Source organism: Zootoca vivipara, chromosome 7, assembly GCF_965207765.1.
Source record: "Zootoca vivipara chromosome 7, rZooViv2.hap1.1, whole genome shotgun sequence".
Taxonomy (NCBI): domain Eukaryota; kingdom Metazoa; phylum Chordata; class Lepidosauria; order Squamata; family Lacertidae; genus Zootoca; species Zootoca vivipara.
The window spans coordinates 57700256-57723896 of NC_142590.1; the positions used below are offsets into that span (position 1 = coordinate 57700256).

The following is a 23641-nucleotide window of genomic DNA, read 5'->3' on the forward strand; positions in this document are numbered from 1 at the left end:
TAAGACGGGTCCAGGGCTCTGCAGAGTCCTGGTGGCTCAGCTCCAGGCTGGTAGCAGGGAAGCAGGGGAGGAGCTAGCTTCAGCAGGGGCTGGAAAGGAGGTAGACCGGCACCTCAGGAGCCTGGTTTGGGACCACAGAGGACCCATAGAGCAAGGAGGAGGGGCGTTTGGATGCCCAGGCTTAAAAGGGGGGTCAGAGCCCACGAGACGCCATTGTGGGCTTCTGCCCCATGCAGAGCAGACATGATTTGAGACATCTCACCACTGTATATAGCATGCACAATAAAACTATGAAAATCCAGAGGATGTGTGGAGTGCTTACTCGGGAGTAGCCAACACCCCATCTGTGACAGGTGGAATATTATTCTTTCCATGAGGTACTAGGCTCCTGCACTTCTAATAGTAAGGAGCCACCTATAGATCCAAATAAGATGAAGTTTTAGATTACTTCTGTTACTTTCTCATAGCAGAGAAATTGTTAAGAAATTAGGGAGGGAGAAACTCTTATCACCTTCAGAATTTTCAAAAGCAAAAGATTAAGAAGGAATTTCTGCAAGGAAGAAATGCATGTAGATTGATAAGGAAGGAGTAAGAGTACCTTCAGTTTTGTTCAAGCCAAGCCTGACTGTGTTTACACACTTGGGGGAAACTTCCTGTAGCTCTGAGCACAGCCTTTCCGGACTGGAATTCTCTCATGTTCTGCACCTCTGCTGGAAAAATGCACTGTATTTCCTTTGGGTTCACACTGTTTGGGAACAGCATTTTTTTTCTTCTGTTACCACAGATCAGGCTATATTTATTTTTTTCTGAGCTGAGAAATTTGCCTGAGGCAGAGCAGAGGTATGTCAAAAGGTTCACTAAAATGTGAGGGTCAGCAAAATTAAGTTTTGGAAATGACTTTATTTCCTGATTCTTACTTTAGTTGTAGACACAGTCTTAATTTATGACATGTGATAGTTTGTTCAATTGCAACTCCTAAAGGGAGTTTATACAAAACTATCTGCATTAGTAATGTGGGTAGCTAGCAGGAAGATGCTGCCAGCAGTGAAAACTGGTGGAGCTACACCAGCAGAATAATCTCCTCACCCCTACTCCACTTAAAACTGCAGAGGGAAAAGGAAGGCGCTGCCCTCTTGCAGCCCCCAAAAGTTGAGAGCAGGCACAGGTTCTCGGTTGGGCTGGGAGTTCCCTGTCAGTCACTGTACTGCTCTCCTCAGGATCCTTTAAACCAGGGCCGTCTTAAGCACCTCTGGCGCTGTGGTGCGACGGATCCCCCCGGGGGCCCCCCGCCCCGTTTCCCAGCGCGACGGGCGGGCTCAGTGCGCAGCGCTACTGCCGAGAGCGGCTGGTGGGCGGGTGCAGCTGCGATGCGCCCCCTAGCGGGCCGGCGCTGTGGCGCCCTGCGCCACCCAGCTTAGCCATAGGGCCGGCCCTGCTTTAAACCCAGTGTTTGGAACCTTCTGAGCTCCAGATGTTGCTGAATTCCAACCCTCATGAGGCCCAGCAAGCATGGGTGATGGCCAAGGATGATGGGAATTGGAATTCATTAACATCTGGAAGGTCAAAGGTTCTGAAGAGAAATACTTCTCGACATTTAAATAAGTGTGTGTGTGTGTGTGTGTGTTTGTAGGTTTATGTGCAGAAACCTGGGAGAAGGGTGCCGTCCTTTCTTCTTCACCTGGAACCTCTGCTGAAGCTGGGTGTTTCCTGGCTTTAGCAGAGATAGTGGGAGGAGTCGCAGCAAAAAAAACAACAACACCTTCCATGTGGCTTAGACTGTCTCATTTTACCTGAGTACCATAGAAAAGCTGTACTGCAATAGCTCCTGCACCACTAATGTAATGTTAGAAAGGGAGCCTGACACAACTCAGGATCCATTCCCATGATTGCCTCAGCCCAGACAGTGCTATACTGATTTTTAGTCACAATGCCATAGGTTAAGGCTAAGATCAAGTGGCTACCATCTGGCTCTGGCACTCAAGCTATCCCTACTAACAGAAAGCTTTCATTGTATCTGTGCAAAATCTCTGGATAAGTGACTGAACTATGAATTGGGAAGGCCTGGCCTCAGCATTCTTATTTGTTTTAATCTGTAAAGTAAGAATGAAAATCCTTCCTTTACAGCACAGGTGAGGGAAACCTTTTTCAGCCCAAGGGCCCGTGTTTTCTTCTGGTCTGGGGAGAGTTCTGAGGGCCCTATAGAAAGGCCTGGAAGGCTGCAATTGGTCCTCAGGCCTGAAGTTCCCCACCCCTACTTTACAGACAATGCATTTGTTTTGAATACTCATAAGTATTACACAAATTCAATTTACTCCTGATACCTTCTATCTCATGATTCAGTATAAAACATAATCAAAGTGGCTAAATGCAAAGTACGGTATTTCAAATGATATAACTGTTAATCCTCTTGTTAGCTGAGAGACTTGAGAGTGTGCTGGTCTGCAGTCACAAAGCTGCTTCAGGCCACATACACAATAAACCCATTTGCAACACAAAAAATGTACCTTTTCTCAATCCAGAATTGTTCCTGCTCCTCCTCAACATGCTGCTTTCAATTCAGATTGGTTATAGATCCAGCTGGCCAGAAAAGTGGGTGTGGTTAATTGATACACATCTGAAAACCCTCCCATAGATTAGGTTATTATTCACAGGCCCCAGGTGATTGCAGTCTTAATATACACCCACCCACTGTATCAATGTATGTGGAACTAAGTAAGAGGGTTAGGACAGATGTTGGGGGGAGAGAGACTTATAACACAGAGGGAAGGCACAGGTTAAGGGAACAGCTACCAGGAAGTGGTTCAGTATAGAGAGCAGGTGTGTCAGAGAGAGTTAGGAGTCAAAGGAAGCTTGTTTAAATAAAGTTCTCTGTTTTACAGTACACCTGCCTTAATGTAATAAATGTAAAATACCAGTTAATTATGATCTGGGCTGGCTCTACCATTAGGCAGAGCAAGGCAACCACCACAGATAATGGGGGATGGCAGTGGCAGTAGCCTTCCTGGTTGTTGCTCCTTTACGGTAGCTTACTGTAACGTTCTCCCGAATGAGGGACTGGATGTTTAAGCCACTCAGAATCGTAGCTCAATGTGGGAAATAGGGGTCCTCTAACAACTGTTAAACGGAAAGCCGGCGTTTCCATGTGCTGCTCTGGTTTGCCAGAAGCGGCTTTGTCATGCTGGCCACATGACCTGGAAGCTATACGCCGGCTCCCTCGGCCAATAATGCGAGATGAGCACGCAACCCCAGAGTTGGTCACGACTGGACCTAATGGTCAGGGGTCCTTTTACCTTTACCTTTAACAACTGTTAATGCCCTTAATAAACTGCAGTTCTTAGCATTCTTTGTGGGAAGCCGTGACTGTTTAAAGTGGTACAATACTGCTTAAAATGTGTTGTGAAGATGTGGCCTAAGTCACTGGATGGTGGACACATTATCCGAGATCCAAGCATCATTCATATTAGAATTTCCTGTTATCCCTATTGATAATCTGCAGGTTTAAATGTAAAATAATAATGATCATACTGACTGGGTTGGGGGAAGAAAAGGTAATTCATTTCAAAGCCTATTCATATTTTGTACTGCATTGTACAACATACAAAAATAATAATACAGAGTCAACAAACCCCAGAATGGCATTTAACTTGGGGAATAGGAATAATAAAGCACAACATAAGGAAACAGCTTCCTAGTATTCTTTTTTTTTTGGGGGGGGGGAAAGGGAAATATATAGAGCAAAACAAATATACAAAAAGTGAGACACCAGATGTGATTAAGGCAAAGATTTACATTTACAAACATACTCTTGTTTGTTTGTTTGTTTGTTTGTTTGGAAATAGGGTTCAAAAGCTCCAAACAGTCAGTTTACTTCATTTACAACACAAGTCATATACAAGTTTTCTTAGAATTAAGCCCCATTAAGTTTACAGTATATTCCTGCGTATAAGACTACTTTTTAGCCCAGGAAAATCTTCTCAAAAGTCAGGGGTCGTCTTACACGCCGGGTCGTATTTCTTATACAGTGAGTATATCCCAAACTCTATATTTTAACTGGAAAAGTTGGGGGTTGTCTTATACGCCCAGTCGTCTTATGTTGTTTGGTGATTGCCAAATGGTACTTGAGAAGGCTTGTGGGATCGGCTGCTGAGTTCTTGTCAGTGTGTGTTAAGGGCATTGCATCACATAGTAGAAAGGCTGGAGTGAGATGCCTGAGCTGGGTCTAGATGTGGGAATGACAAATGATATCTACCAAAGAAGTAACAATGTTAGTGGGTTTCCTGAGGTTTGATGCACACAATTTGTTTTAACTCTCAGGTTGCCTTTTCATTGATTTAGTATAGTGACTTGGACCAATAAATAGAGCATCCAAATGGCAATTTTTTGTATCGTGAAAAAAATTAAATGTGGGTTGAGCTAGGTTGAGGCAAAATACAGCCATGTGTTTGAGCATTCACAATATCGGTTCTCTTATGTTGACTTTACCATGAGAAAAGGGTCATCATGTGAATCAGTACTCAGAATTGCTGACCTAGGTGGTAAAATGCCTTATTGTTCATTAACATTTATTTTTATTTATTCTCACTGTGAAGAGATCCTTCCTCCCCCTAATCAGCACTGGAGCTGAAAAGGAGATTCCTAACAATGATAAATCTACTCTAAATTTCTAGAGAAGCACCCCTGTCCTTTCCCTAGATAGATGGCTGTAAGGGACAGTCACATCTTATTTTGGTCTGAGAGAGAGCAAAAAAAGATACTATGAACAAGCCAAATCCCATTGAAGCAGCTTGCTAAGCAAACAAAAGCTTGTGCGCACCACTAAGTCCTGTGGCAGCTTGTTAAAAATGTATGCTTTGGAATGGGATTTTTGAATTCTTTGTAAAAGATAAAATGATTATGATTCCATTTATGGCACCCTTGCACTCTAGCTCCTCTATATTTCCACTCTGGTCTTTCAAGCCACGTTAATAAGGCTTTTGGCCATATCCTTTTCACAGTTCAGTGTCAGCCACAACATGGGGCTTGGTTGAATGTCCATTTTTTGAGGTTGGTTGACCAGTCCCATTTTCCCGAGCCCCTCCATTGAAGTTTGGTTTATCCTGCAGGTCAGACGGTTCATGAGAAGCCACAGAAACCACAGTGTTGCCATGGTTATCATTTTCTGTGTAATATAGATCTTCACCCTAAATGGAGGAGGCAGAAAATAATAACAAAATGCAGAGTTAGATAACTGAATCAAGTGGACAACAAATTGGTTTAAATTTCACACCGAAAAGAAACATTTGGTCTTTAACTCAGGCATTTCTGCTATTGGGAAAAATATTGCTCCCTCTTGCATTGCCTCCTTCTACAGCTCCTTTGCCTTAAAAAAAAGGGGGGGGGGTCTTCAGGCTTGTTTATACATGCAAACAAGTATAATACAAATTTCAGCTCTCGGTTTGCTGAGTTTGTGTACCAATATACGAACATCTCAAAATATTAATCTGTAAACACAAATGTAATTACAATTGAATATAACTGGTAGAGTTAGAAGTTGGATGTTGGCAGCACAATACAGTACAAGCTATAAAGAGGGAACCATAAACAGGAAGGCAACCCATGTATCAAAGAATAATATTATTTCTCATGTCCTTTATTATCATTAAACTTTTTCAGTTGAATGGTAGGGGACAACTTTTTTGGAACAACCGCAAGCAGTTCAACTTTCCCCCTGGTCTAACAAGATGTGTTAATTGCTAACGTAAAAAAAAGTAGGCTCACTACATCTTTTTCACCATCACTCGCCTCTTTTTAAACTCCTGAAATAGACAGCTAACTATTTGAAATTCTTAGCCAGCAAGCAGTCTCTACAAAGCTTCCACCATTCTTCCTTTCACACTCCTGCTGAACTTAGAGATCTCTCTACTTGTTTTGCCAGCTATAAGCACTAACCAGCCTCTCTCCCATGGGGCTCCAGCTCTGTCGTTTCATAAGGAAGTATGCAGCCAATCCCAGAAATGCCAGCAGCAAACCAGAGGTGACCAAGGCAATAAGTGTCTTCCGGGAATAGTCCTTGTGACTCGAAATGTCCTCCTGTTTGTGGGGCTTTATCCCTATCTGAAAAAATACAGAACAGAGCCAAAAATAACATAATCAGGAAGCATATTACATTCAGAGGCTCTCCCATTTACACCCAAAATTCTCAGTTCGGTTTCTTTTTTCAATTTCAAGTAGGGTTGGGAGGGGAAAGGTGAAAGATAAAATTTACAGACACATTTACTATCCCAGTCTCACTGCAAGGTACTTACAGTAGAACTTACTTTCACATATAAGATTAGACCATAGCCTAGGTACCGTTTTTGAAAATTCTCCTCCCCTCCCAATGGAAGTATTGATGCAGCCCCTAGTGAAAACCAACGGAAAGTTCTAAGGAGCACCTGAAAATTGCTACAACTTTTAATATAATATTATCTACCCTTGGGTTTATTTTCTTCTTGAAGGAAATTTGTTCAACTGACTACACAGGGGCGGTGGGTGCCATTTCACCACTTGAGGAGAAACAGGAAGTGCCTCCCTGCCCTGTCCACCCTGCTGCCTCCACCACCAGCACAGCAGTGGTGCTGGTACTAGTGCCAATTTTGGGTGAGATGATTCCATTGAGCCCTCACCAGAAATCAGCGCTACTTCTCTGCCAATGGTGGAGGCAGTGGGGCAGGTGGGGCACACATGGGGATGCCCTTTAAGGGGCTTCCACCACCTACAGCAGCCTGCCTAATACCTGGGCCGCCCTGTGAATACACATGATGTTTCAAAGTGCTTAAAGTGTCAGTCAAGCTTTGAAAACAAGTCCTAGCTTGTGGAGATTTCTCCTAAAATACACATTTTTTAAATGCAATTTTACCTGATATACAGATGTTTGCATTACATTTTCCCTAATACTATACATTTTTATATGTTGTTTTCACTAATATATGCTTTGCATTAGTATGAAGTGCTTTTTTCTGGGAGTACTCAAGGTTACACAGTACCAGCACATTTTCCCCCCTAGAAGAAAAGCACTGGTAACAACTTCATGGTGAGTTCCGGCACCTTTTTTCCGGAAGAAAAGCACAGCTAGAATGTGTATTTTTGTGCACATTACATGATCAAGAACTGCACTGCAAAACTCAGAGAAGTGTGAATTTTGAAGGATGGTTGGGTTTTGGTTCTCACTTTGTTTTGGAAAAGTGCAAATTAGGTAAGTTTGCCTTTAAATGCAGACCAAATAGAATTTCTCCCCATCACTAGATACAACCAGCATGGAAATCCCATATCACACTGCCCTGATGCTCAGTTTAGCATCCTGTATACTAGCATATGGGAAATGATTCCATTCCCCTTTTCAGTGCTATGAATTGTACTCACAATCAAGCTAATAATAATAATATTTATACCCCGCCCATCTGGCTCAGCTTCCCCAGCTACTCTGGGTGGCACCCTGAAGTGCATACGACACCTATGTCTCACATTTTGCTGCTTCCTGCATCGCATCTAATTTTCAACTACCGGTATCTCCAAAATTAATTTTTTACCCAGTGGTTTTTCCCTGAGATTTACTGCATGACAGCTGTGGCAGCAATGTGCACATTTAGCTTTTCAGTGCTATTTTTATAGGTGCCTGGAGTCCAGCTTTACAAGCAGAGACCTGCCTCACTAGAGAATAGTGAGGATTAATTAATAAATGTATTATTACACTTTGAAGATGTAAAGTGCCAAAATGTGCAGTGAATTACTACTGCATGCCTTTATTAAAACTATGATAGTACTGTAGGTCTAGCAATATAATTGGCCCTAGCAATATAATAACCCCTGCAGCATAAAAACTTGACTGGGCTCAGAAGTGATGACTGCACAAAGGTGATAACTTTATAAAGCCTTCTCAGTGGCTGATCCCAAACTTTGGAACTCCCTTCCTAGAGAAGCTAAATAGGCTCCCTCCTCCTTATATTTCTGCCAGCAAAGTGAAGACTGTTTTATTCCAGTGGGCTTTTGGGAACTGACTGTTTTTTAGGGGAAAGACTTTTATTTACTTGATTTTATAGATCTGTTTTCATGTCATGTTAATTCTATTATAGTTTAATTGCTTTTTAACTGTAATCCTTTATGCTTTTAGCTTTTCACGTTTGTTTTAATTTTTGTGTACTGCCTTAAGGCCTGGTTTTGGGGAAAAGGTTGAATATAAATAAGAATAAACCACTTGTGGCATATCTCTCTCAATATATTGTTATATGCTTTGTTTAGACAGAACAATGTTGATCTTCTTCTTTGGTGATCACTCGTAGCCGAGTAAGATTATCTTCCATAAACATGGTTTTAAAAGTGAGTCGATAACTGACTGTGGAGGCCAATTCTGGATCCACACGTCCTTCCACATAATTTATATAAGCAAATCATATGCAGACATATTGTGTGTGTGTGTGTGTGTGTGTGTGTTTGTGTCTGTGTCTGTGTCTGTGTCTGTGTGTGTATGAAAGAGTGAGAAATGATAGATAGACAGACAGACAGACAGATAGTGCTTTTTTCTAAAAAAAATGTTTAGAGGTACTCTCATTTTGACTCAAGAAAATCACCATTTTACAGTTCAAATCAGGAAAAGTAAATACAGTAAATGGACAAAAGTACAAAGATTCACAAAATGTTTAGGGGTATGCATACCCCTGCATACCCCCCAGAAAAAAGTACTAGATAGATAGATAGATAGATAGATAGATAGATAGATAGATAGATAGATAGATGTTGGTTAAGATACCTTGAATGCTAAGCCAGTGGCAACATGCTTTGGCTAGACTTGATGGGGCAGTGCTTAAAAAGTGAAGCACATGTTACTGGGCCTAGTTCAAAGCATAGCTGCCAAGTTCTCCCATTTTTTAAGGGAAATTCCCTTATGCTGAATAGGCTTCCTCGTGAGAAAAGGGAAAACTTGGCAGCTATGGTTCAAAGTTAAAAGGGTTTAAAGCAGTATCATACCACTTTAAACAGTCTTTACTCCAAGAATCCTGGAAACTGTAGTTTGTTAAGCATGTTGAAAGTGGCTTGGAGACCCCTATTCCCCTCACTGAGCTACAAATTATCAGAGTGGTTTAACAGTCAACCCATCTTTCCATGAAAGTATGGGAATTGTAGCTCTGTGGAGGGAAAGGGGCTCTCCTAACATCTTAATGAGACAGTTGGACATTCATATGATTTCTACGACAGAGAGTTACTAGCACTCACATATTTTGTCCAGATTTTAACATATTTTAGATATTGCGGTTTCTTATTGTACCTAACTCAGCTCCCCCACATTCTTAATTTATTACCTACCCCTCATTTATTACCTGTTCCAAAAACGCTGCCTTCTGGTGAAGAACCGTTTCTAATGCACTTGGACCTGTTGATTTCAAAACAAACAAAAGTTAGATCAATCACACAATAAAATTTGTGTCCATCTGTTACCTTTCTTTGGTATTCATTGTTGTAAAACTGGAAGAGACTATGAGGACAACAAGCATTTTCACACACAAACTTATATCACCAAAACATCACTTGTGCTTTTTGTAAGAGCACCTGATTACTCATGGCATATTTGTATTGTGGATGAGCATTCTGGGCAACACTAAATCTACTTTTATATTATAAAAACAGGGTCTGGTCCATAGGCTGAACACCCAGGCTTCTCTGCCTGGCTCTTAGGACTTTCCCCCAGGCCACACCCCTCATTAGCTTTGCATTGTCCGCGTGTGCTTTGCCTGGCCGCAATATATCCTTGAACTGTGCTAATGTCTTTTGTTTATCTGGGTGAAGATTGGAGAGAGAGGTGTGTTTGTATAGAATCCTCTGGCTTTTGCATGGCTGGTACAACTGGCCCTGCCTTGGGGCAGAGGGACACAGCTGCCTCAGGTGGAAGACAGGCATGGAGCAGACATTGCTATGCATACCATCCAACTTGCCTTCTTCCTCCTAACATAGCATCTTCCTGCCACCACAAGAGTGCGAGAGGGCAGTCCGCTGCTTCCCAACCTCACACAGCTCTCACTTGCGCTCGCTCTCCCCGAAAAGAAATCGCACAACCTAACTGCTGCAACACTGGACCTCATGCACTATGCTACCCCTCCATTTCTTCCCTCTCCTGCCCACTCCCATCTGTTAGGGCAGAGCTTTCCAAACTTTTCATGTTGGTGACACACTTTTTAGACATGCATCATTTCACAACACAGTAATTCAGTTTTACTAGCCTACCGGAGCTTAAACTAACCCTTTATAAGAGCATTCACATGACACACCTACACATGGCAGCTGACACACAAACGTGTCGTGACACAAAGTTTGGAAAGCTCTAGGTTACAGATCAAGGAGAACATACCACTTTATTGCAATGCCACAAATGCAGCCAGAAAAGTGATAGGTCACACTCAAAGGCTGAACCCAAGCAGGGGGGAACATAGTTTTTCTTCTTTTTGGTGTTGTTAGTTGGTTATGAATTGGTTATCATCTAGCAATGAAGTTGGGGGTAACTAGAAACAAGCAAACAAAACAACGAACCTGCCAGAGAAAACTTTACTATAGTTGGACAGTCTGGAATCAGAGGCACGGGAGCAGTGCAATAGCTGGGAAAGCCTATTCTCCCTCACCTGAAGAAAGCAGCAAGAGGCGAGGCTTGTATGTCTTCAGGAAGAAGGCATGAGGGCTCTGACAGGGTCTGAGAGTCCACCCACCTTCTTGCCAAAGTCTACTAAGTGCTAACTAGACTCTGGGAAGGAGCCCTTATGCCTCCTTCCCAATGCTGCAGCTGCCCCAGGAGGTGCTTCTGTGGCCCCTGTCCAGTAGCTGGGGGAAATTGGGGTGCCCCAGGATCAAGTCAGAAGCTGTGATAGCTTTAGGAATTCTGGGCTCATCCCAGAAAAATCAGGACACTTGGAGGGTATGTATCCTGTTGCCAGTTTTGAAGTAAATTTCAACTGCCACTTTGGTTGGCTTTTGTACATGGAATTGTGGGAGTCTCCATCTTGTCATTTGTCTCAGACAGCAAAATGTATTGGGCCAGACCTTGTGAGTGGAATGTAGCCTACAGTACAAATGCTCTGTCCTCCTTTGCCTCTGGCCTCACCCACCACTGTCATGTGCTCCCTTCAAGGTTGCCCATGATGGAATGTGGCCCTCAGGCTGAAAAAGTTGCTCCATTCCTGTATTACAGCAACTGCAACAAGAACTGCTTTAAAGCTCAGGAGTAAAAATGCCCACCATCTTTTTGGGTGTGGGTACAATTCATAATGACGGGACCCAGGTGGCGCTGTGGGTTAAACCACAGAGTCTAGGGCTTGCTGATCAGAAGGTTGGCGGTTCAAATCCCTGCAACGGGGTGAGCTCCCGTTGCTCGGTCCCAGCTCCTGCCAACCTAGCAGTTCGAAAGCACATCAAAATGCAAGTAGATAAATAGGAACCGCTACAGCGGGAAGGTAAACGGCGTTTCCATGTGCTGCTCTGGTTTGCCAGAAGCGGCTTTGTCATGCTGGCCACATGACCTGGAAGCTATACGCCGGCTCCCTCGGCCAATAATGCGAGATGAGCGCGCAACCCCAGAGTCGGTCACGACTGGACCTGATGGTTAGGGGCCCCTTTACCTTTACAATTCATAATGAAGTTTAAAGAAATAACAACTGGAAGGGAAGAAACAACAGAAAATTCACAGCCAGATGCCCATCACACGCAACTGTAGATTAGTACTATAGTGTTGTTTGTTTTATGTTTTTCAAGCATGAGATACTGGATGGGATATTCTTGAGACTGTGGAATTCTGTACCTTCATTTGGAGGATCTTACATTTTAAGGAACAGATGATGCATTGAGAACGAATTACTGATGAAATTTCGCTTTCCGTACCCCACCACCCTCTCAAGTGTGAAGTAATGAAAACAGAACTCACTGAAACATAAATTATCTAACTTCAACAAACCGCTCACTCCCTGACATATATACACAATCTCGGTAAAACCATATCTCTTTACATAAGTTTTACACCAATTTACTCAACTGACCTTTATTAGCTGCCGCAACCAGCAGTATGCAGTTGCGCTTCACTTCTGATTCTGACAGTTTGATATGACATTGAGATGGGTTCTCTTCACAAACCACATTTCTTAGACCCATTCCTTTTTCTTTTTGGAACTGGTGCTGCAAAAAGCCAGAAAAGAAAAGTCAAACAAACATATGTTAAACAAATGTTCTCTTCAGCATTAGTTTATAGTATACCAATATCAATTAGCCAAGTAGGCTGACACTGGCTTCTGTAGAACTCAAAAGCTTTCCAAAGAAATAGAATACAATGTCAGTGGCAGTTGCTTGCGGACCTCATGAGCAAAGGACTCCATGGGGTGGGTGAACCAGTCCCACAAAGGTAAAGTTCCTTGCTATAACCCACATAGATACAGATTCCCTCTTTTAGTTAATTGGTATAATTTGCTCCAATTGGCCATTGGAATGTTATATGATGGTGCATTGGTACTGGGATGTGGATGTTTCATCATGAGTTATTATTAATGGCAAGTGAGAACAGAGCTACAGGGCTTAGGAAAACTAAGCTCTGGACTAAGCTTCGCTTTACTGGTAGCTATGCCAATGAAAGTTGTACTTTGCCCTGTGATAGCTACACTGGATGAACAGATTCAGGAGCACAATTGTTAAAGAATAAAAGATAGACTAACAAAAAGAGGGAACATGAACCAAAATATTTGTCAACAATTTCATATCTGTACATATTGATGGCAAATAAATAATAATAATTTTCCATAAAAGCAATTTTAAAGTTGATGACTTACATAATCAATATATGCCATTATAATCAACTACATTTTAATATTACACAGTGACCAAGTGGATCCTACTTAGGATTATCTTCTGTAAGGATGTAATGGGAAAGAAGCCAAGGCAGCTCTTATTGTTTTGAAATCATAAGCACTACCTCCTTTTTCATTGTCACCAGGGAGGAGAAGAGGGAAATAACAAAGAAACACTTGGCCTTCCTGTTTTGGAAATGCCGTATTTCAGATGGCTCTTTCACTGCGGGTTTCACAATGGATAAAATCTTCCCACACAGAGATTGAAATAAAGTGATCCCTCTTCCAAACAATTGTGGCGCTTGAGAAGGAGGAGACTGAGGAGAAAGTTAGGGTCTTGCAGCTTTTTCCTCCTTTTGGTCAATCTGTGCGTCAAACAGGATGGAGCTTTTGGAATCCAATATATACATGTCTTGTGAGTCAGGGTCAGGGCCAGACTCTGGTGAAACAGAGCTAAAAATAAATATTCAGAAGTCACACAAAGTTCTAGAATAGGCAGGTTTGGTGGATCAGAAGCCTGAGAGTGAGTGTTAAGTATTTCAGTCAAGTGTTATGTTTTCAATGTTTTATATAAATTCAGCCAAGGTAAGCAGCAAGAAACCATCAGTGGTCAGAAATATAGAGTCCCAACCATGGATCCATTTATGAAACTTTGCAATTCTCAGATGATAGCTCCTTGTGTAGGCAGAAAGTTAGAAATGAGTCAGTAAATGTTCCACCAGAAGCTTTTATTTAATTTATATATGGCTAGAGTACATTACAATGGTGCAAAATATGGTGTGTGTATATATATGTGGGTGTGGGTGTGGGGGGTGTTTCCCCGTTTTTGACCCTCATGAGCATTAGTGGAGTATGCATAAGCACGCCCTGTTCCACCCTGTTTTCGGGCCACATTGGGTTGGCAGAGATGAGCATGTGCATGATTGCTTGTCAATCAGATGCACGTAAAATAGTCACACACTGCCTGTAATATGCTTGTGTTTCTAGAAGCGCTGTAAGTCCCTTGAAGACACGTAATTTGGTACTAAGCAGCTAACAAGTCTAATAAATAACAGTAGTAATAATAGTTCTGGTTACAGGTAGGTAGCCGTGTTGGTCTGGATCGAAGTAAAATAAAAAAATTCCTTCAGTAGCACCTTAAAGACCAACTAAGTTTTTATTTTGGTATGAGCTTTCGTGTGCATGCACACTTCTTCAGATACCATGGTATCTGAAGAAGTGTGCATGCACACGAAAGCTCATACCAAAATAAAAACTTAGTTGGTCTTTAAGGTGCTACTGAAGGAATTTTTTTATTTTAGTAGTAATAATAATGAGAGAATGTTGAAAATTCTTTGCGTATGTTATCTGAGTGATGTTTCTGGTTGTATCAAATGGCAGTCCTATTCAGAGTAGACTTATTCGTATTTTTACAAAGGTTATGTGCCACCCTCAATCTTTGTTGAGACACAGCAAGATTCCAGGGGGTCCAGGGTTGTGTTCCCATTGGGAATTAAGATGTGGATGAGACTGTTGGGTCTTTAAGAAATATGGTTTATTAACACATAACCACAACTTGGGTGCAGATGGAGAGAGTGCAGAGTTTACAGCATTCACATCACAGGAGTGGTTGGTCTTTCACAGAAGCTCAGCATTGCATTCATAGGCTTTCTTAGTGTCACATCTGCCCTTCAGCCTCCCACATTGAGTTCTCACCACTTCCTGCTTCTCCTTCCCAGAAGCCCCATGCCAAGTAATTCCTCCCCTTCTCTCTGCTTGCCCTCCCTTCTCTCTGCTATTCCAAGCCTTTGAAGGGTCACAATTTTCCTGTAACCTATGTCATCACTCAGTGTAAACTTGGCAATCTCCATTTGCAGAGACCCAAGGATTTCTCTGTGATGGGCCATCAACACTTTTTGCCATCTATCCCAGGTGATGCCTTGGCTTGGAAATGGAGTTTCGCCTGTTATTTTTTCACTGGTCTGGCATCTTCCCTTCAATACTCAAAAAATCAGTTAAATACTACCCCTTTATTACTTTCTAACATGGCGCTGTGGTTAAACCACTGAGCCTAGGGCTTGCTGATCAGAAGGTCGGCGGTTCGAATCCCTGCGACGGGGTGAGCTCCCGTTGCTTGGTCCCAGCTCCTGCCAACCTAGCAGTTCAAAAGCACGTCAAAATGCAAGTAGATAAATAGGAACCGCTACAGCGGGAAGGTAAACGGCGTTTCCATGTGCTGCTCTGGTTTGCCAGAAGCGGCTTTGTCATGCTGGCCACATGACCTGGAAGCTATACGCCGGCTCCCTCGGCCAATAATGCGAGATGAGCGCGCAACCTCAGAGTCGGTCACGACTGGACCTAATGGTCAGGGGCCCCTTTACCTTTACCATTCACTAACTCTAGCAGTTATGGGTGCCCTTGCACCCTCAAACTCCATTGCTCCAGATCTGTAACAATATTAATGAGCATTGCTAGCTTAGGTTGATTAATTCCAATAGGTCTACTCCAAGTAAGACTTTGTTAGATACAGCCCTTTGTTGTTGTTGTTACCTCCATATTGCAGGTGGGGAGCTGAAGTTGAGTAAGAGTGGCTTGCTGGAGGCCACTGAATGAACTAGTGATAGAGGCAAAATTTTAATTCAAGACTTCCTGGCTCAGCTGGCTCAGTCTTTTACCCATTATGATATAATAGCCTTTGTGGTTTTCATTATTCCCCTGTCATTTTTTATATATGTAACTTTATTCCCATCATGCTTTCACAGCATGGTTTGGGGCAAATGATTCCTAAGAGAACAACAAACTTAATGCTCCCAAGTGTACATCAGGGAAAACATCTGTTTTTGAAGGGATTATGTCATCTGGCCCATTTTTCCAGTTATGTTCAAGATCCAGATTTCAATCTCCAACCTAAACATAAGATTGTTAATATTTGCCCATTATAGAGAGAACTGGAATCCACAACAAAAGATTACAGCATTTTCTTGAGATAAGGTTGGATTCATGGGAAACTTTTATTAGAACTTAGCCTATCAAATTAACTCGACTTGCACACTCTTGCCACTGGCTGTTTTATTCTGTTCTATCAACAGCTTGAACTGAGCTGAATAGAATTGGTAACAGCTGCAATCACAATGCCTAGTGGTATTTTCTGTTGATGCATGGTTCAAACACTATCACTCACATGAATAATAATGTTTTGCTTGCACAAGTAATGTAGTCTTTTTGTGTCAAGACCATCTGACTGAGTAATCTGTATCACACAAACTTTACCCAAGAGAACCTCGAAACATTCCCAACTGGCAGCTAGACAGTCAACTGATTCATCCCTCAAACAATAGGAATGATACAGCTGAAATAAACAACCTCCCTGGACAGTGTTCTCGAAGCTACCAACATGAGTCTGACCAAACTGCGGGAGGCAGTGGAAGACAGGAGTGCCTGGCATGCTCTGGCAAACGACTAAACAACAACAGCATTTTTCTACTTTAAGTTACAGGGGATTGGTGTATGTGTGTGTCATTTTTTAAATGCTTCCCCATGTTACAAAGGAACAAAAACAGCAAACAAACAAACAAACAAACAAACAAACAAACTTCTTTAAAAAGCAAGCAAGCAAGCAAGCAAGCAAGCAGACAGACAGACAGACAGACAAACACTTGCACATAAGGAAGAAAGACTCTAGCCCAGCTGTCTCCCACTTGCTAGATTTCTAATTGAAAGGATCTTTTCAGATATGCAGATTCCAAGCCCAAGTATCGGACCATTTAAAATATATATCCAGCAAACTTCACTATCACTACAAATGGCTTTTGATGGGGACGGACGGACGACGACATTATATGTCACAGAATACTTTATGCCTGGGAAAATGGAAGTTAAAATAAAACCTAGTCAAACTGTTCCCATAAACATTAGTTTGATAGGTTTGAGGAAAAACACTCCTCTGTAGTGTTTTTCCTTTGCTGTGGAAAGAACTCTTGAAAGAATGTCAGAGTTTCCTCTGTACAGAACAGAGATATAAAGCAGTTTACTGGGAAAGGGCAACAGGAAAACAGAGAAGTACTGCAGTCTATTCTATCTACACACAACTCAGATGCAGTTATCAGTTTTCTCAGAAATAGCAGTTCAGACTAGGGATGGGCAAATCTGTCACTTTTGGTTTCTCTGAGTTCCCATTTTTCCATACTTAAGGTCAGTTCTCCACATTACAACATCACTTTGTGAAAAAATATTTTTAGAAGTCCTCATGAATCAGTTAGCATTTTAGGACAATTTTTTCCTAACATACACATTTTTGTATGCAGCTTTGCCTAATATGCACAGTTTTGTGAAACAATTCCCCATAATATAATGTATTCGCTTATGCTATTTCCACTAATGCATGCATTTTACCCTAGTAAATGCATTTTTGTACACATGACTTGGTTGGAAAATTTCATTACAAAATTCAGAAACGTGTGAATTTCAAAGGATGGCTGAGGGCAATGTCAATTTTTTTGAATACATTAAATCTGGAACTTTTCCTAATAACATTGATTCTGCATAATATTTATTGTTATTTATTAAAATCATTGTTATGCCACAATAACCAGAGATGGCAAAAGCCTGTATTGACTATCAGGGATAACCTAGGGATGTGGAGGTATGTTTCCAGTTGCTGACAAAAGCAACTAGCAGTTCGTGCCTACCTAATCTCAGGGGCCACCACAGTGAAAGTCCTTCTATGCACCACTCTGAAGTGGACATCTCCAGGCCTTAGTATAGTTTAGAGCAGTGTTTCTCAACCTTTTTTGGGCCAAGGCACACTTGCTCCATGAAAAAAATCTCGAGGCACACCACCATTAAAAAAGTTTAAAAAATTAATTCTGTGCCGCCCTATATTGACTATATAATTATGACTGTAAGAAACACTTGCCAAAAAGATAGTAATTTGTGTCTCACTTAAGATTGTATTTTTAAAGTTTGGTTGTTAATTTAAAAGAAATAGTGAAACTTTTGTTTCATTAGTTTGATGAATAAAAATGATGTCCTTTTATGATTATGTACTCAATAAATGGGTTTTTTTTGGGGGGGGGGTTCCCTGGATGCGCACTTTAATGAAATGTGTGGCGTACACCTATGCAAAATTGTTTTGATGGGATTCTCGACAGGAAGTGCTGTGTCATTAATCGAAATGATTTAGCCTGCCTAAAATGAAAATACGTGTTAATATCATGACAGACTTATGCTGAAGAGTTTACTTTTCATCAATAAAAGTTTAAACACACCTACACGGAGTTCATAGCCCCGCCGAGGGAGGAGGAGGAGGAGCGAACCCAGCGACACACCCGCCCCGCGGCCGCCTGCTTGGATCCCAGCCGGGTGCGCGGCGGCAGCCATGGCGGGAGAAGGGCCGCCGACGGGAGCCGAGCACCTGCCTTGACGGCCCCTGGGCGCCCCGTGAGCTGCGCCGGGCTGCCAACGTCGGGAGAAGGAGACCTGGCTGGCAGAGTCGGGAGACCATGAGAGCATCAGCCCTGCCCCCTCCCACACAGCGCAGACTCCGGCGGGCGCCTTGCGGCCGTCTGGAGGGCGCCAGACAACTCCCGATGTTCGGGAGAAACCGCCGGAGTCCACAGCTGCGCTTTGCACATGCGCAAAGGACTCCCGAACGTCGGGAGCGTCAGCGTCAGCCCCTGCCCCCTCCCACACAGTGTGGCTGTGATGACGGGCGCCTCAGGCACCGCACAGCTCGGGAGTCGGGCGCAACTGCCGCGGGCCCCGGACGACTGCCGCGGGTGCAGCGGCTCGGCGCCCCTGGCAGCCCGGCACGCCGCGGCACACCAGCCGGTGTCTCGCGGCACACTACTGTGCCGCGGAACAGCGGTTGAGAAACGCTGGTTTAGAGGGCCTACTCTACTCTTCACAATAGCTTCAGAAATTTGTATTCGTGTTTGTGTTCAGTACTTGTTAGGAGCACCCCTAACAGGGCATCCCTCAGGCCAGAGAACTGTTGCTGTTGCATGAATGGTATAGTTTCATATTCCCATCTCCGACTTTTGAATACAAAGTTTACTCTTAAACTTTTCCATTTCCAGTTGGATAATCCAATAAATTTAGGTGGATGTTAATGTTAAAGTTAGGTAAAGGTAAAGGGACCCCTGACCATTAGGTCCAGTTGTGACCGACTCTGGGGTTGCGCGCTCATCTCGCATTAGTGGCCGAGGGAGCCGGCGTATAGCTTCCAGGTCATGTGGCCAGCATGACAAAGCCGCTTCTGGCAAACCAGAGCAGCACATGTAAACGCCGTTTACCTTCCCGCTGTAGCGGTTCCTATTTATCTACTTGCATTTTGACGTGCTTTTGAACTGCTAGGTTGGCAGGAGCTGGGACCAAGCAACGGGAGCTCACCCCGTCACAGGGATTCGAACCGCCGACCTTCTGATCAGCAAGCCCTAGGCTCAGTGGTTTAACCACAGCGCCACCTGGGTCCCTAAATGTTAAAGTTACAATAAAGGAAATTCCAACTAAACACCAGGAAGAACTTTCTGACAGTAATAGCTGTTTGACAGTGGAACAGACTCCCACAAGAGATAGTGTATTTTCCCTCCTTGGAGGTTTTTAAGCAGAGGTTCTATGACCATCTGTCATGTATAATCTAGTTAGATTCCTGCATTGCAGGGGGTTGGACTAGATGACCCTGGGGTCCCTTCCATCTCTACAATTCTATGATTTGTTGATCCCCATCTGCACCTTGTTAATTGTGCAAATTATAAAGCTCCTCGTTCACATGTATTTCATTATTAATTATCAATTAACCATCAATTTGACCATTATATGAACTCTGTGTTCTAAAACATTAGCCTGAGCACATTCAGCCCTATTAATTATGTTATTAAAAGCACTTAGAAGCCATAACCGGTATCAGTACCACTAGTGATTTAAAGGTTAAGGGAATGTGCACAGCTATATAAAAAGATGAGATAAATCATTTGGGACAGAATTGGAATCTTTACTCAAAGCGCAACTTCAATACAAAGAATCAAAGCTTAGTAGCCAGATCTAATGGCAGTGCCATTAATTTCAATATATAAATTATGGCAGTATTATAGGGCTGCAATGCTGCCTGACGGGCTGAAAAGGTAACACAGATATTTAGGATAAAGTTTTACATGATCAGTCCTAACCACTGAACACCAAAATGGTACAGCAAACAGAAAAATAGAATTAGAGTACAGTATAGCTAGCCTGAATTTTGTGATCATGAAACAAAATGTACAGTACTGTATTACATCACATATGCACACTATTCGTTTTCCTGCTGATATTTCATCCACTAGGTGGCTCCAGTATTAAACTGTAAAATCCCGTAGGAGTTTGTTTCAACAGATGTTCAGCATAGTTCTCCTTGATATGCTTCCAGTATATGTAAACAGGCATAAATTCAAGTTTGTGTGTGTGTGTGTGTGTGTGTGTGTGTGTGTGTGTGTGTGTGTGTGATTTACAGGACAGAAGTCAATAACACAGTAAGATTAAGAATCCCATCTTAATGCCACTTTTCATTGCTACACAGGAGTTTATTCCACAGCAGCTGGTTCCTCTAAAGAAGGGTAGGCTAAGCTGTGGCCCTTCAGATGTTGTTAAACTCCAAAGCAATGATTTTACTTTGGCTGCAACACTAAACTCTAGTTTTGGGGGCCCTGGGATAAGGTGTCCTCACTGATCCACGCTCTTTGAGGACACCCACCTTGTCCTAGCCAGTCACTCCTCATTTTCTTGCCCTTTTATTGTGGATCCAGTCGGCATAACTATGCAGAGGAGGACTAAAAGGCAAGGGGAGGGTGCTGTTCCATCTCTTCATTCATTACTGCACGCACACACAGAGAGCGAAAGTGGTGTCAGGCTTCAAGCAGACACCGAGGAACCTCTGCATTAGCTCTGTCTTCCCTCAGAAGCCATCTGAGCCTCTTTGCCCACTAAAATATGCTGGAAAGCCCTTGCTTAGATTTCCCTTAATCTTGAAGGGACAGAATGTTTGGGAATATAGCAGACCCCTTTTTGTTGCGTTTACCATACTCTGGGATAATTTATCTAGTAAGACTCACTAGCACCTTAACAAATATAAATGAAATTGTTCCTTTTAAGACTCGATTAAGGCTGCATTCCCAACACACTGATTTGGAATGGGGAATAAATCCCACTTAACTCAGTGGAATTTAGTTCTGAAAACACATGAATAAGAATTAGATGTAGGGCTATTTATTTCAGAAGAAGATGTTGAGATTATTATTATTATTTAAATGAACCCCCCAATTTATTATTTGTTAGCTCACCTGAGTATAGAATGTGGGGTATAAATTTTAATTAAGAATAACCTTCACCTGTCTGTTTTTCTCCAATTGCTTTTCTGCACTCCTTAATCATTCTCCAAAACATTCCTTGCTTTATTTCTCCTCCTCTGGATATGTGAATGAAGCTTCCATCCTAAGCTGGCTTAGTTGGAGGACATCTCATTTAACATGGTGGTACTTAGTACTAAGTAAATTTCACAAGACTGCAATTCTTTGCATTCCTTGCATAGTGGCACGTATTTCAAAGTAAACATGTATAGATTGTGTTGTAAACCAGCCCCTTCTCTGCACATCCCAGCCTCCACCTTGCACCATACAGCAGTCTCAACCAAGGTATTTGTTTTTGGCAGAAAGTATCGTCCGTTCTACCAAAAGAGGACACTGGCAACAACTTCTAGTTTTATTATGTTTTTATACGTGTTGGAAGCCACCCAGAGGGGCAGGGGCAACCCAGCCAGATGGGTGGGGTCCAAATAATAAAAGTATTTATTATTATTATTATTATTATTATTATTATTATTATTATTATTATTATTGCTAAGTAACAGGGGAACACATTTCTCCCACTGTCAAACCCTCATGTTTAAGTGTAGCACCACCAGCAAAGTAGAACTTAATAAAAGGTAAATACTTTTAAAAAAGAGGCTAAATACAGTGGCCTGGGAGATAGAAGATGGATTAGGCCAGGTGAATTAAAGGTAAGAAGATGGCATTGGATTGTCTTAAACCCCCCCCCCAAAAAAAAACAATTTAACTGTATTTTATCTGTTTATAATGTATCCTGTTAAGTCACTTTTTTCATAAAGTTAAGTTGCTTTTTCATAAAGTGATTAATAAATAATAAGAATGGTAGTAGTAATAGTAGTGATGGTAAGAGAAGGAACTCAGATCACCCATGAAAAACTAAACTGCACAAATATTCATTCAAAGCATAAAGCAATGGAGGATGGGCACCACTTTTTTTTACTTTTTCCAAGTTGGGACAGGCATCAGGCTCTTCCCAAAAGCCTTTTCCACCCTGCCAATTCCTTATGGTCTGGTTGTTACTTACACAAGAGTATTCCTCATTGATTTCCAAGCATATCACTTCAGTGGTCTTAACGTTCTTGATATTGAGGCAAGTGATGTTAACCTGAAAAAAAAATAAAGAGAAGCAGCACTGTCATTGTGGCAGGAGGAGTGGGTACATAATCATGCTCAGCGCAGGGGTAGAGAAACTTTTTTGTCCAGAGGGCCAGATCCTTATCGCCCGCCCCCCCCCCATCCTGTGGGGCAAATTTGATAGCTGGGTGGCAGAAGTTGATCTGCAGAATGGTGGGAGCACCCAGCAGGATTGGACTCTTTGCTCACCAGCTGATGAGTGGACAGTTCAGTCATGCTCACTCCAGGGGTCTGCTTTGCCAGTGTGTTCCCCACAGGAAATGCACTGATGAAGCAGCACCCCACAGGATTGAATGCTGCTGCCCTACCCACAGGCAGGTGGGCATGGTTTTGGGAGAAAAAGCCTTGTGGGCCAAATATGTACCTTCTGGTGGGCTAAGATTAGCTAAGTAGCTGGAAGCTGCCCATTCTTGGTTTAGTATTAGGAAATGTTAAGCCCTAGACAGCTTTGCATTCCACTAGAGGTGTTCCACATGCACAAACCAGATGGTTTTACTTGGAGTTGATAGAGAAACAGAATATAGAGTTGCAATTTGCAGACGCTTTCCAATGGGACTGAAACAATGAATTGGTTAGTTAGTGGGATTAGCTTTGAATCAAGAAATCAGATTGTCCTACTATTTCATTGCACCCAAAGCAGCATTCTAAATCCTCCATGCTTCTTACCATCGCTCTACTGTCACCAGCTTCAGTTGCGGTAGAGATATTTGAAAAAGTATGTTTTGGCAGTTCTGTAGAAGTAGATGTCAGAAGTGGTGTTGAAGTTGTGTTTTGAATTGTTTCATTTCTGGAACTGCCCTGTGTTGGGGATGCTTGCACTGTTGTATTTGAAGTGGGTTTTGTGGTGAGTGTTTCAGGGCTGGTGACATTTGTACCATTTGTTGCCTCAGTTGAAAATATTTGATCTACAAGAAAGAACACACAGACACACTTGGAAAGCCTGAAAAGTTCTAAAACCAAACCATGCCCCTGCATTGACTGGAATCTATCTTGATAAATGGCATCAGGATTGTGTCATGTCTCCAGAAGCATAGCAGATTTACTTCCGTATGACATAAATATGGGAAATAGTGCAAGGGAAAAGTGTCAAAACACTCCCCATCCTAACTCCTGGGAGTACTTTGCCATCCAACCCCACCCCGCTGCTTGAAACTAAAAGCAAAAACAACCCCCAAAACAAAACATGGGATATAATGCCATGGCTCTCTCTTTATCTTATCTACCTGATGTCAACTTGGGTACAGTAGGGGAGGGACCAATTCACCCAAGTGCCTGGCTGATCCATAATAATAAAAATAAAAATAAAAATAATAATATTTATACCCCACCCATCTGGCTGGGTTT

General features: G+C 42.4%; 1 protein-coding gene across 1 annotated transcript in view; it reads right to left on the reverse strand.

Annotated features, from left to right (window-relative positions):
* Window positions 1–3533: 3533 nt before the first annotated feature.
* The window catches only part of CD34 (CD34 molecule), a 44234-nt gene continuing 24126 nt past the window's right edge, over window positions 3534–23641 (reverse strand). The window contains exons 3-8 of the mRNA XM_035123034.3: window positions 22964–23202; window positions 22188–22268; window positions 12030–12165; window positions 9333–9385; window positions 5929–6093; window positions 3534–5180 (exon numbers count right to left, since the gene is read on the reverse strand). Coding sequence (XP_034978925.1) covers window positions 4989–5180; window positions 5929–6093; window positions 9333–9385; window positions 12030–12165; window positions 22188–22268; window positions 22964–23202 — 866 coding nt within the window. The 3' untranslated portion in view covers window positions 3534–4988. The remainder of the gene's footprint in view (window positions 5181–5928; window positions 6094–9332; window positions 9386–12029; window positions 12166–22187; window positions 22269–22963; window positions 23203–23641) is intronic.